Genomic DNA, 14756 nt, shown 5'->3' on the forward strand with positions numbered 1-14756 from the left:
TTTAGAATAAGACTGGAAGTAAGACTTCATGAGAGTTGTCTACTGAAAGAAATCCCTTAGACCATTTTGGATAAATATCCAAGAAACTACAGAACTTGACTTGCTTTTAAATAAATGCTTAAAGTAGATTTTAAATAAATATACTTAGATAAATGACATAGTGGTGCTTCGATGTCCAGATGTATAAAAGTAGCCCTGCAAGAAACAGGAGGGTTGTGGGGCAGTATTTCCAAAATATCCTTTTGGAAAAGGCAAAGGACACGCTATGGATAAACTTGTTTCCCACTACGGGTCAGAAAGGTACAAAATCAGACAAGATGCACTTTTACCATTTGGATGTGCAACACTTAATTGCTTTAATAATAAATAAATAAGCCAAAGTGTAAATACTGTTCTTAAATCCATGCTGCCAGGTACAGAGCACAGTGAGGAGCCAGCTCCCAGGTATTCTTGCCCACAGTTATTTTGTATGTTTCAAACACAGTTTCATTTCATGGCCCAACCACTGCTATTTTCACATACATCAAGTAGCCCAGGTGAATAATATCTCTATCAAGAACAACTCTACTCCTGTCCTGATTGCCAAGTTGTTTCAGTTGCCACGTCTCCTGAAAGGAGGAAAATATACCAAAAGAAGATAAACAAGCCCAACAAACATGAGAAGAGACACATTTAATCGCTTCTGGTCAGAAAGGTCAAATGCCAAAGCAGAATACGCAAAAGAAAATACACATTTAAGTACTTGCAATGTGCATTTTTATATTTTAATGGCATACTACACGGGCACGCCACTGAGGAACATCTTAACCCTACCCGAGCACACTGCTCTTTATATAGAAGTGACTCAACACTTGTTAAAGTCACAGCGATTGTTTTTTTAGATGGATGGATTTACGAACTGATCTGGTCATTTATAAAATGTGTATAACTTAGTGTCACACTGAACACACTGAGGCTGAGAAAGAAAGGGAAATCAAACATTTCTCTCATAGGAAGAACGAGTCTGGTAACATTCCTTTTAACCTTCAGATGCAAAACATTTCTTTCTTAAGAACTCTTGTAAAAAGAGAAGTAAAGAAGGACAGAATGTCACTGCACTGGCTAGAAGATGCCACATAGACACGACTCCTTGGTGAGAAGGCGTGTTTTCAAAGGTTTTAACACTTTTCCAATGTCAAATATCTCACGCTTGAGATGGGAGAAGATCAACTCAAGCAGAGCATCACTTGAGAAGAAACACACTTGACACAACCAGGCCAAGAAAAACCTCACAGGCAACTCTCCAGTTGTGTGTTCTCCAAGACACAAGGTTCTCCTTGCCCATACCTGGTGGCTGCCGAACGGTCCTCGTCAGCGTGTCGGTGGATTCCTTCAGCGTTCTAAGCTCTGAAGGAGAAAATTCAACTTCTCTGATGGGTCCTCGGGGCACAAACGGCGTCAGTATCGTCCCAGGCGACTGATCGATGCCAAGGTTGCGAAGGTATATCTGGCACAAGAAGAAATAAGTAACACATGCGGCACTCTCACAGAATGGCAACAGATTCTGAAGTTGCACATTCTCCGCATCGTTTTAAACGCAAACAACTTGCTTTAAAACATCTTGAGCCTCAGTCTTGTTCAACTCGCACTAAGGCAGTCACATACGAGACAGCTTTTCCAGCTTATTCTTTTTCAGACCATGAGTGATGAGCCTTTTTTCTAGCTGGTATGACTAGGCCTATGTAGGGGGCACCTCACAAGCCACATCTATTCCTTATTAATTTATGCTTGGCAGCAATTCACAAAAAAGTTCAATAACTGCTTTGGTGGTGATAGCTTGTACTTGCGCTCACCAACAGTTTTTTTCCTGGGGTTTTCCTGACCTTTCCTTCACCATGTGCCAAAGATGCCACCAAACCAGTGCCCAGCCCTTTCCACAGGTCCAGAAACGATGGAATTGGTAAACTTCAGGCTCACCTGTTTAAAATGACATTTGTCAGCTGGAAGGAAAACACAAAGGTTTGGTTTACAAAGCTTTTTCCTCCCCGAACTATCGAACTATCGCTGCACAGCAATTCAAGCTGGGCCACTGGGAAATTCCTCACTCTTAAGGACAAGCTCGTTACCATAGGCAAGTCTTCAAGGCAAATAGTTGGGAAGCCTTTTGGCAGAGCTGGTTAATAAAAAGAGCTTTTGTGATGTTGCTGTAGAGAATAAACTTGTTCTGGCCAAGGGGTAAAATCACCTTCTGCTGCCAATAGTTTTAGGAAGAAACACAGATAGTCTCAGTTATAATTGCCTCAGTGGCCTAATGTGCAATAACCAAAAACTCCCTGGCTATGAAAACATTTCTGGATACAATGAACTGTGCTGGTTTAACTCTATAAAATGTAGAATACTTGAATATACAAATTCTCTATATAACCAAGACTTAGTTTTACCAGCGCATATATATAAAATTACTATTCAAGTAGAACTGCAGTAACATTTAAACAAAGCAGCTGATTTAGGGAAGCTAAACAAAAACCATACTCAAAATCTAACTTGGTGATATACTAGAGAAAAATATTATGAGGATGAGACCAGTTCCCTGTGCAACATTCCCTATATTAATATATTTTGAAAGCTGGAGGAGTCTCGTGGAGGTAAAATCCTCCCAAAGGCCATCTAGGACCTTCTGAGAATGTAACTCCTTCCCTTTTAATAGAGTATCTGAGTTTACATACAGACATTATATGCAGGAAAAAAAAGCCTTGACTTAATCACCTATAGGGGCAAATTAATTGTAATTCACCTAAATCATCTCCTAAACGAGCCAACAAAATTAAATAAATTACCTTATGGATTTTAGCCAACTCTATTTCCTATTTTATTATAAACCTACGTATTAATAGCCATGTATGTGACCGAATCTCCTTTACCTTGTCAGTGATTTATGAGAGCTGAACTGCTCGGAACTAGGGCTGGAGAAGATGTTTAATTATAGTCATAAAAGAGGTAACAGTGGCCTTTACACCTGATGAATTTCACTTAAAATATCCTCCCTGCAATATTTATATTTGTTTCAACACGTATTTGCACAGACAACCGAGAAGAGCACTTCTGTATCACAGCTCCAAGGGCCCAATGATTATAGGAGTCATCTTGTGAGAGGAACAGCCACTTACTCGGAAGATAATTACATGTTTATCGTTAACATAAATCTGCATTTAATTTTCCCTAACGCTCAAACAGCTATTAGTACAGTAACATGGCTGCCACAATCCACCCTCCATTCTCACCAACCATCCTCAAATGGGGAACAAAAATAGAGAAGAAGAATCTATATTTGCCAAATAAAACATAAAGAGGGAAAGGTACGCAGAGACTTCGAACATCCTTTATGAGGAATATACGAAGACTCGGGAATTTATGCCATAGATACTGGAACGAAGTGAACAAGCAAAATGAGTATTTATAGAAAAAAAGCAAAAGGCAATTTGATTTGCCAAGGAGTTTTGTGTTGGTTTTGCTATTATTGCAGCCCCGTGGGCGGGTGAAGTTCGTCCCTCTCCTCCTGGCGTTTCCTTACTCAGCACTTGAGGCTCAGCCTCGTGTTTGGATAATTATAACCTGATCTTTTGAAAGAATCTGGAAGATGACAAATGGTTTATCAATGCTCCGCTAAAAGAGCTAGAATCCATTTATTTACGAGTGTGTTATCAAACAGATTTCACTTTGTATCACTATGTTCTTGTGCCTTTTATGTTCCATCACCATCAGTCACTGATCTTTACATTTCCCTTGCATTCTGTTACCATGATACTATCATCTATATCTGGAAAGAACAAAAAACCCACTTTCCCATATCCAACCCTTTTGTTGCCTACGTTAAATATACCTAAAGGTTATTTCTTACACCTCTATATTTAAGATAAGCTGAACTAATATCATGGATGAAATCCAGCAGTAGCACAGACCAGCGTAAAACCATTTCATTTAGTCTGTAGTGATTAAATCCTTACCCGAGCCTTATAAAAAAACAGTGGGGAAAAAAGTGGGATAACTCCAAAACCAGAGTTTAAATTAGAATCAGTTATTGATGGTCCTTTAAGATTATTTTTTTAGGCTTTTATATAAACCACATTTGCTAAAATATCTCGACGAACAATGGCATGACAGGTTGGCAACATGACTGAATATCAGAAACTATAAGCACACGCTAGTGTCTCGTTTCTGTGAAAACTTCTGCACTTCTGTACTACTCATTCTGTTACAATTTGTTGTTAGAACTTACTGGGATCCTTTCTTCAATATTAAGCTCCTCTTTCTCCGGAGTTTCCAAAGCAGTTGCTCCAATGGAGATTAAGTTCTCGTCTTTCGCGCTGGTGATGAAGCATCTGGGAACCACTGACGAGCATCTTGTGGAGCCCAAGTTCCCTTGGCCACCTTCCCCTGAACTAAGCGGAAGATTCAAACTATCTGGGGAAATATCACCAAAATTGTCCACACTGACATGGCCAGCAGGAATATCCAGATTGTGAGACCGATTTTCAAGAGCAGCACCAGTCTCCTGGTCAAAAGTTGGAGAGTTTCCATCCTCTCTAAGGAGCTGAGCAACTTCCCTGGAGACAACGACTTTTGGGTCTGAACTTTGCCCTGTACTATCACTTTCTGCATCTTCACCGCTAGATCCAGAAACAATCTCAGCCATAAACTTTTGTGTCATGAAGCCTAAAGTATGTTCAGACACCCCTAAAGCATTAATTTTTTCTTCCAGAGGCTGCACTGCCTCTGTTGAATTTGCTGGTGCAATAAATTCAACCAAGGACGTGTTCCCGCTGGAAACATTTACCACGTTGTCAGACTGAGATCTAGTAAGAGGGTGGACAAGCAGCAAGTCTTTATTATGAAAATACAACCTTCCCAGGGAAGCTGTCTCTCTAGAGGATGCAGCAAGACGATCTCTGGGGTCTCTACAGCTTTTTTGTGTTGACAAAATACGGTTTGAAGAGCTGGCAATGTCACTGTAGGCTTTCTTTCCAGGAGAAACTCCACCTGGGTCACGTGAAGTTAACACCTCAGACGTTTCCTCCAGTTGGCTCACGTTCCAAGCCCCCACCTTGTCCATGAAACTGAGCGAGGGGAGAGACTGAATTCTTCCAGAGTGGGGATATTTCAATTTTAAGGACTCAAAATGTTCCTTGTTTTCTTTCGGAGCGCATTGGAGTGAATGTTGCTTCTCAGCAGTTACAGGTGGAGATGAGTTCCCTGAAGTTTCTTCATTTAAGCATGAAGGAGAGGCCTGAATAGCTGATTTCATCACAAGGACACCAAGTTCTTCCGCTTTAACGTTCTTCTTCTTTAGAAGTATCCCTGGAGTCGACTGATAGCTTGGGTGAGCAAAGTGTACAGAGAATGAACCATCACCGACAAGATTAAAGGAAGGGGAAATGCCTGTAACTTTATGTCCCCTTTCTATGGAAAAATCCAATATAGTTAATTCACTTACTGCAGGTTCTACCTCCACTGGGGCGTCCCCACCACTTGGGGAAGGGGTTTCCACATCGGTCACAACCAGTTTTTTAGGTGCACAATCATTGATGCTGGTCACAGTAGGAACAACCTCCTCCATCTCAAATCTCACCGCAGGAGACAGTTCTTTGCCCTGGGGATCTAGGAAAGCTCCCTGGAGCTCCTCAGCAACGGCCGTGAGCTTCAGGCTTTCAGAGCCGTTGAAATCCACACCATGTTCCTGCGACACTTTGGCTATTTCAGAAATCTTTGCAGAAAAAACACCCTGAGCATATGAATTTTTACAATTGTCTTTCCTCAAATCATCAGATAAACCATTAGAATTATCAAGCTCAGGAGCCTTTTCTTTTTCCAGCTTCTCTAGCTGCTTTGTGTGCCCTTCTGACTCACCCTCAGCCGTTTTCCCCTTCTCCTTTTGCGTCTCTCTGTCACTTCTTCCTGAATTCTCAGCCAGTGCTGTTATACAAGAGGAGTTTTCTGCAGATGAGAACTCATTGCACCTCAGGAACCCCTTTTCTTTCTCCAAAAGCTCAAAACGAGGTACGTTGCTGTCAGGGGAGAAATATTCCTCTTTTCCAGCCGTACTACAGGGCTGTTTTGCAAGAGAAGCTTCTGTTTGGTTCAGTCTGTTTGCCTTGGTGAGCATCACGTTCGAAGCAGACTTTGCTAAGTTGTCACTCACTTGGGGAATCAACGCCTTCTCATTAGTACCATTTTTCCAGCCTCCGTTTGCCTCCAGTTGCCCAGAGAAAGAGATTTGAGACAAAGAGCCACTACAAGCGGCATTGCGAGGTTCCAGGTGTCTGAAGGGGAGGGGAAGGGACAAAGCGAAGTCGTCACCGGGAGCATCCGCAGGAGTTTCTGCGTCCGGCGGCGACGCAGCTTCACGGACACGCGAGGGATCGCGACGCTCCTCAGACAGCCCGGAGACATCCGGGAACCCTCTATATGGGGCAAGAAAAGAGCGTTGCTGAATAGTTTGCATTTCAACACCCATATTCTCTGCTTAAATAGAAGAGGAAAAGCTTCACTCAAACAAGTAACTGGGGTTTAGCAACATGAACATAAATACATCGCCTAAACAGGCTAACATGTGAAGAAATATAAAGTCCAAACAATATCAAAAAGCCCTATAAAGGTTTGAAAATAATATTAGTTTCTACTTAGTATGTCAATATTTTTCATACTACTTAGGACTGAAGTATTTTTTACTAATGAGAGTTTATTAATTAAATAAAATATAGAAGTTACTTACATACATAAATCTGCATGTGATTTTTTTTTTTAATCTAAATCACCTATTTCAGTTTCATTGTATCAATTATTTCTTCAGAGGATACACAATAAGCCAGGTCTCAGAGGAACACAGGTGACAAATTCCTATAAACCTCTAATATTTTTATCGTTAACTTTGAATTAATAATTATTTCATATAAAAATGATGATCAAACCCCAATTCATATGACTCCGTAGATGCAGGTCACCAGTTTTGGTGGAACTAAGTTCTGATGCACAAAGTGAAGTCACAGTGTATTAAATTAGGAAACAAATATGTCACCTGTCACACACCAAAAGGACAAAGAAGCCCAAACACCAGTGACGCTGTAAATATCTTTTTTATCTCTTTTTAGTAAAAGGCAGAGGATTTCTTGCCTTCTTTACACAAAAGGAATCATTCGTCACACCTCAAAATGAAGGCTCGGACAAAGACTTTTAATGAAATAGCTATTTATGTATTTATACTTTACCTAAAAATCTTTATTTTAGATTATACAGAACATATATTGTGGTTCGAATATGCTGGAGTAACATTATTCCATGTACATGTATGTACATATTTACGACTGTAAATACAAATTGTATCTGATTTGTGTCCCCAAAATTTGATGAAGCTTATCTGAGAGTCTAAGAAAGCTACAAAGATGTCTCAGAGGCTGGAGTTCCTAATTGTCCCATTTTCTTCAGGTACATTAAGGATGACAAGTTCAGAAGAGGCTTGGTGTGGTTTTCCCTTGTCCAAACTCTTTTGAGGGCAAAATAAAAAGATGTGCAGAAGCCAGACAATGCCTTCTCTCTATATGAGACAAACAAAGAGGAAACCACACCTCTGTCTTATTGCTGTGACCAAAAACCTGTAATTATTTAATTATCCAACACAGGACAATTTATGGTCACTCAGGAAAAAAGGTTTCGGTTCTGCCATGACAGCAGGTGATTTTATCCTACCTTAAGGGAACAAAATCCATCTCTGATCGCTGGAGAAGCGTCTCATCTGAAAATCTTGGGCCTTGCGTTGGATACATCAAGAGTGGGAGACAGGGAGAGAATTGACTGTCCTGGATATCTGTTAAAAACAACAGGAACAGAGTCATAAACCTGGCCAGGCAATCCCTCTTTAAGCCACCCTGCCAACTAATACAGCCTTCAAAATTCAAAACACGCCAAGCGCCGTGAAAACGGTGTAATCCCATCATTTCAATCCTCTGCTGAAGCATGTTCCCTCGTGGATTTAATCCATTCTTCTTACCACGGATCACACTGGGGTTTCTTCTCGTCAATCTCAAAATGCTCCATGACACTGACAGCTCCAACTCGCCCTCTTAAACCTCTTTTTGGGCACATTTCTGTCCTTTTCCACTCACTGCTCAGCACCTCCCCTCCTGATTTCCATGCAGTCTGATGCTCTTCCCAGTCTCCATTTTTCCATAAAGGCTGTATAGGCTTTTCTTTACAGTTTCAAGATACAAGTAATAATAAACTTAGTCACTACAATTATACCAGTACCACTGTCTACTGCTTTAGCTGTACATTTAATTTATATCATACATTTCTTTGCTCTTTGAGCACTTCTTTTTTCACTTGACTGCTTACAAAACCCAATGGAAATGTTTTATATTGCAGGAATAAAACCAACTATAAGCTGCATAAGTCTAAAAGACTAAATACATGTTTTGATGGGTGAAAAAAATTACTTTTAACGCTTTGACAAGTGAGATTTTCTTTTGAAAGCAAAAAAAGCTCTTTGTTGCCAAGACTATGACTTTCGGAACCATATTAAATGAACTGATGTTCATTTAATTTAGATTTATTAGTTTTGAACCATCTCAGCCAAGCTCCACTCTGTGTCACTTACAGAACGATAATCACATCAGACACGATGACCATTACATATAAGGAATTAAGTTTACATTACATCAGCTTTATCCTGAGGCTTCCTACAGCCTGTATTACATCACCTGATGAGTGATATCCAACCACAAGATGACCTTTCTGATTCATTTTTAATTTAATATTTCCAATTAAAGGGGTTTTTTTAATTACTTTAGAACTCTACGCAGTGAGTGGATAATGATATGGATAAAAATAATTCTACACCGCACAGCAAAACTGGCTCAAAATTTGGATGCGCCCCTAGGCCCACCCCAGCAGCAGCTAGAAAATAATGATGATGATGATGATGATGATGATAATAATAATAATAATAATAATAATAATAATAATAATAATAATATTGCTATACAGTTTCGAAGCTTCCCTTCTACCTCAGCAGCTGCGTCCACCACATGGCCAGCCTCATATCCCCTAGATCCAGCCAAATGTATATTGTAGCATCTATAGTACAGATGGCACAAACATGCTACAGCAATTTAAGCAGGGAGTCTCTGTTCTTCTAGCAGCCAGTACCTGTGCAAAGCTGGGTGGAAATATCATTATAACACACACAGAAGGGTTAAAGAAAGTACAGAAAACTCACGACTGGCAGCATCAGCACAGAGGGAACGGGAGCCAAGAAAATAAGGAGCAAGGTCAGAGGTGTCTCATCTATAATGGAACAGCAGCTCAGGGCTCTGTATGTTACAGGGCACAACAAGATCGTGGCCTAATGTACCAGACTGATGTGATTTTAATCACTATTTGATTCATGATTTAAAATCATGGAACAAGAGACTGATCTAATTCACTGTAATCTCCTTCGAATTTATTTTAAATGTATTTCACAGGAAACAAAGAGGTTTGTTTTCAGTGGCTGACACTGACTTAGAACCAAATAAATCTTATTCCTTATTCCCAAGCACTAACTAGGAGTAGACAATATTTACAATGCGTTTATTCTGTTTAGTGTACATTTACTCAAACAATTTTTATTATACTTGAAAATACTGAGTACATTTACCATAGTTAGCTTGGATAGTGAATTTTATTAAAGAAACAAAAACATATATTTTAAGAAACATTAAGCAAGTTGGAATCTAATCTATCTTAGATGTGTTCAATGGACTATTTTCCTCCCAAAACTTGCTTTATATTTAAAATCATATTACTGAATAAAGGCAAGGGTAGTTGCAGTTATTGAATTAGACTCCTCATCTCACATCACGATACGCTTCGTGTTTTCAGAACTGGCATCTCATTTTTATTCACACAATAGAAGAACGAGCTTTCCTGATATTCAGCTCAGCTTATTCACTTTGAATGAAAATGTGTTTTCCAGATAAACTGGAAATCAGGAGTGATTAAAGAAAAAGCTTTTGCACACAATTAAGACCGGGTGTGCTGTCCCTGGAAATGAAGAAACAAGAAAGACTGAGGGAGGGAAGCTGTCAAACACCATCAACAATAGATCTTGCCAAACAATTTGAATGCATCTACGCCTGTATTGATAAAATAAATGTGCGTGTACACACACACAAGTCACAAATCTGGCTGATATATTAATGCTTTACAGATTTATATCAACAAAAATTTAAGTATTGCTGAACATTCATATTAAGAAAGTCAACCCAGCACCCCAACAGATGAACAATAATTTTGCGTTCTCCAAGCAGACTAATAAACAGGAAATCCTCACCGTGCGGGGATGGGTCCAGTCGGTCCCTTCAGAAATCCCCACATTCTTAAAGATATTTGCCAAATAATAAATGTACAGGGCAGCCTGGGTCACCTGCCATCACAGCACAGGATAGATAATAAGGTTTAATCCAGCCATAGGTTGGTGGGAACAAAGCAGCCCAGCAAACCTAACAAAGCCAAGAACTAACTCAGAAAGCAACAACTCAGACCACGATGAACAATCCATCGACAGGCGGCAAGTACAAAATGGCACACAGATTTGTTGTATATATAAAATAGAATAGTGAAGAAGTAGTAACAAGGAGTATTCTTTCCAACCTTTTACTAAAACTACCATTGAAATGGTGTTTGCAGGTTCTGATGATCAGGACTCCATATGCGTAAAGAAACTACTGTAGGATGAGAGAAAACAGCTAAAAGATCGGTGCCTCATCACAAGAGCCTCCTGGAACTAAATCTGTTTCCTATAATTGACAAAAAGATTAAGGGTGACTTGGTTACATCTGTACGTACATATGTAAGACCAGAAATGTGGCCATTAAGAGCACTTCAGCTGAGATAATACACAACAAGAATCCAACGGAAACAGTGAAGCTGTGCAAACCTAAAGACAAAGACAACACTTCTGAGTTCATGGACACAACACATCACAGCCTGGCTCTCTACAAAACGTGCAAGGCCATTTAGATCATTAATGGCTTTGACAGCTATTTAGCAGCATGAGTTTTGCTTCAATTCTCTCTTCGTTCCCTCCCCAAGCACTCACACATAGCCCTGAATAAGAACTACCAGTGTTTGGCTGAATAAATATCTTGTAAAACTTCAGGCTAACATTTTGCTCCCCTGGTTTCTCTGCGGAACGTCCTGGTTTTGCTGTGCAGCACAAATCTGCCTCGGGCTGACAGTCCCAACCTTCCCCAGAGGTTTCCAGTCACAGGAACTGTGGTGGTGATCACTGACCTGAAGAGAGACAAGGCCAGGAAAGAGTGAGGAAAAAAGGGAACAGGAAAAAAAGGAGGAAAGATAATAAGTCAAGCTACTCTGCAGTCACAACCTCGGGGGAAACCCTGATTTCCAGCTTGGCCCCTGCAGAGCTGACCTGTAAAAACACAGAATCACAGAATCAACTGGGTTGGAAAAGCCCTCAGAGATCATCAAGTCCAACCCTTGGTCCAGCTCCAGCCCATTGACTAGATCATGGCACTAAGTGCCATGTCCAGTCTCAGTTTACAAACCCCCAGGGCCGGTGAGTCCAGCACCTCCCTGGGCAGCCATTCCAATCCTGACCACTCTCTCTGCACAGAATTGCTTTCTCATCTCCAGCCTCAATTTCCCCTGGCACAGTTGAAGCCCACGGCCCCTTGTCCTATTGCTGATGCCTGGGAGAAGAGCCCAATCCCCACCTGGCTAGAACTGCCCTTCAGGTAGTTCTAGAGAGTGCTGAGCTCAGCTCTGAGCCTCCTCTTCTCCAGACTAAACAAGCCCAGCTCCCTCAGCCTCTCCCCATAGGGCTTGTGTTCAAGTCCCTTCCCCAGTCTTGTTGCTCTTCTCTGGACCCTCCAGCACTTCAATCTCTTTCCTGACCTGAGGGGCCCAGAACTGAACACAACACTCCAGGTGTGGCCTCCCCAATGCAGAGCACAGGGGAAGGATCACTGCCCTTGTCCTGCTGACCACGCTGGTTTGGATACAGGACAGGACACCACTGGCCTTCTTGGCCACCTGGGCACACTGTTGGCTCATGTTGAGCTCCTGTCCATTAGCAGCCCCAGGTCCCTTTCTGCCCGACTGCTCTCCAGCCACTCTGTGCCAGCCTGGAGCGCTGCAGGGGGGTGTTGTGGCCAAAGTGCAGCACCCGGCACTTGGCCTTGTTGAACTTCATCCCATTGCAATCAGCCCATTGTTCCAGTCCATCCAGATCCCTCTGCAGAGCCCTCCTGCCTTCCAGCAGGTCGACACTCCCTCCCAACTTGGTGTCATCAGCAAATTTGCTGATGGAGTTCAATAAAAGACATTTAACTAGGGCTACAAGACTAATTTTTCATCTATATAAAATATAACCCCAACCACGTCACATATTCTGCCTCCTCGGGCTCTTCTGAATGTTTTCTATTCTTACAGCACTAATGCTTTCAGTAACTTATTTTCTTCAGGAGGCAGAAAGATCATCGCTATCATATTTTGGATGCTTAGAATGATTTAGGGGCTCATTACGCTCAGGCAGAACCTGAGTTTCGCAGGCAGAAAAGCAGGTGCTCGATGCTGAAAGCAGCAAGTGACGTCAGTCCGACACTCTTGGAGCATCTTGTGTCAAAACAGTAATTCTTCCTGCTGTCGCTCTGAAGGTCAAAAGCTTCCTCACAGTTGAATTCACTGAACGAGCAAAGCTGGGCATGTTACTTTATCTTGCAGCCTGCTGACAATTCTGAATGCCAGAGTCAAATTGCCATTTGTGGAAGATTTAAAAAAAAAAAAAAAAAAAGGAAGGCAAAACAAATAGAAAACCTTCTTGGCTTTGGCAATCTGTTCCACAATGTAGCAGCAATGTCGATACAACTGTCATTGTGATTTCCCCCCCCCCACCAAATGAAATTCAAAACACTTTTTGAAGAGGAGAATGAATAAATTAGAATTATAGCTTATGTTTCTTCCTCCCCTCTCACCTTTCCTCCTATCCCTTGAAATTTAAGTGCATATACAAAAAGGCTGCAGCGACTGGCACAAAAACTAGAGAGTAACAAAATACCAGCACCATCCAGAATTCTTACATCTAAAAAGCCTTCTACCTTCTTTTTAATTCCAGCTGCATTTAAAACCAAACATTGATAAATATCAGGAAATTTTTCTTGATCAAATGGATTCCAGTTCTGCAAACCCCAATAATGTAGGTTAAAATGCTATAAAGCACACTAAAGACAGCAATCCCATGCAGAGGATGTAGGCAAAACCAAAGCATTCCTAAGCTACCATGTCCATCTAACTTTTAATACCCACCTTAAGCCTGAATGTCCCACAAATCAAAAAAAAAAGGGGGGTTTTATCAATATTAATCGACTCTAGCTGACAGCAACTCGCTGTGATGCACATGCGGCTTTTAATCACTGAGCTGTCTGTAGATTCAAACATGAGATAGATAACCAAGAGTGCTTTTTATTTCATAAAGGAGAAAATCTCTTCACAAATCTCTCGGAAGTAGCTCCAAATCCACAGCAGCCTGTAATTCATTCAGTCATCCCAAGCTTGTCTGCCTGTGTTAATGGTAGAACAGAATCTCACTTCATCTTCCTAACGCATCTAACAACATTTTAACAAGCTTAGCAAGGGACTGGGCTGAGTGTTCAGTGTAGACTAAAAACAACTTATTAACTCTGTATGGGCAAATATTTGGAATTTCCAATAAATTACCCACACTTTCTAAGGAAGTAAAAAAAGTGCTGGCCTTTCCTTTAATGTTTTGGTATGACACAGGATTTTACAAGTTCCTTCAGCACAAGTATTACCACTCCCAAGACCACCCTCATCCCAGCTTCTGCCTTTACAGACAGAAGTTGGCTTCTGTCTTATTTTTTTTCATGGAAATCCACGTATATTCACCACCATAAAGTTAACAGAGAACCATTTACAAGAGAAGCATTAACTGATAAAAATGAGCAAGAGCTGCACATTGTGATAACAGCCTGTGAGAGTCGGCCTGAAGATGGAGCAGAATTTGCCTGACCATCGCCATCAAGAACTTAGAGAACTGAGGCCCTGACAGAACGAACAGATGGACAGTGACTTGGAGAGAGGCCCGAGGAGCAGCATTGTGTTGCACTGGTTTCTCTGATACGGGGGGGCTGCTGCTCACAATGTGTAGACTTTGCTGCTTCAGCCAAACGAGCCCCAGCCTCCTGAAGGCTGTTGGTATGAGGGTCTCTTCAACCCAGGGACAACAGCTGCCGTCCAGCAGATGTGTTCTCACCTGCAGCCTCAGTTACACGTGTCCCTCACCTGCTCCCCCAAACAATGGCCAACAACAAGGAGCATGCCCAGAAGCTCACCAAGGGTCCTGAGCTCACCCAATGGACCAAAGACCCCTGAATGCTGGACACGTAAGCATTGGCAAAAGAAAGCGTGAATCTCTCGAGCCTGCGCAGTACGAGCCTGGGATGCAAAATCAAGGCAGAGACTGGGCTAAAATTGGGAGCAAGCGGGGTGAGGAAGCATAAAAGACGAGACCAGTATGGACACCATTGAAGATCTTCCCACCAGAGGATCCCGAACCACGACGGAGGACCAGCAGGACTCCATGGGACCAGAGACCAGACAGACGCTTCTGGAACTCAACTGGTGATAAACACAACCTCATTTCTCATCTTTACTTTTACTTTTCCCCATTTCTTTTCCCTTTTCTCTTTCTTACTCTCTCCCTC

The 14756-nt window shown here is 41.5% G+C and overlaps 1 protein-coding gene across 1 annotated transcript in view; it reads right to left on the minus strand.

The window, feature by feature from the left end:
* Positions 1–14756, minus strand: part of ALMS1 (ALMS1 centrosome and basal body associated protein) — a 72085-nt gene that overhangs the window by 38918 nt on the left and 18411 nt on the right. The window contains exons 4-6 of the mRNA XM_082051886.1: positions 7720–7837; positions 4256–6437; positions 1327–1486 (exon numbers count right to left, since the gene is read on the minus strand). Coding sequence (XP_081908012.1) covers positions 1327–1486; positions 4256–6437; positions 7720–7837 — 2460 coding nt within the window. The remainder of the gene's footprint in view (positions 1–1326; positions 1487–4255; positions 6438–7719; positions 7838–14756) is intronic.

This window comes from Streptopelia decaocto (assembly GCF_964273445.1).
Source record: "Streptopelia decaocto genome assembly, chromosome: 4".
Lineage (NCBI taxonomy): Eukaryota > Metazoa > Chordata > Aves > Columbiformes > Columbidae > Streptopelia > Streptopelia decaocto.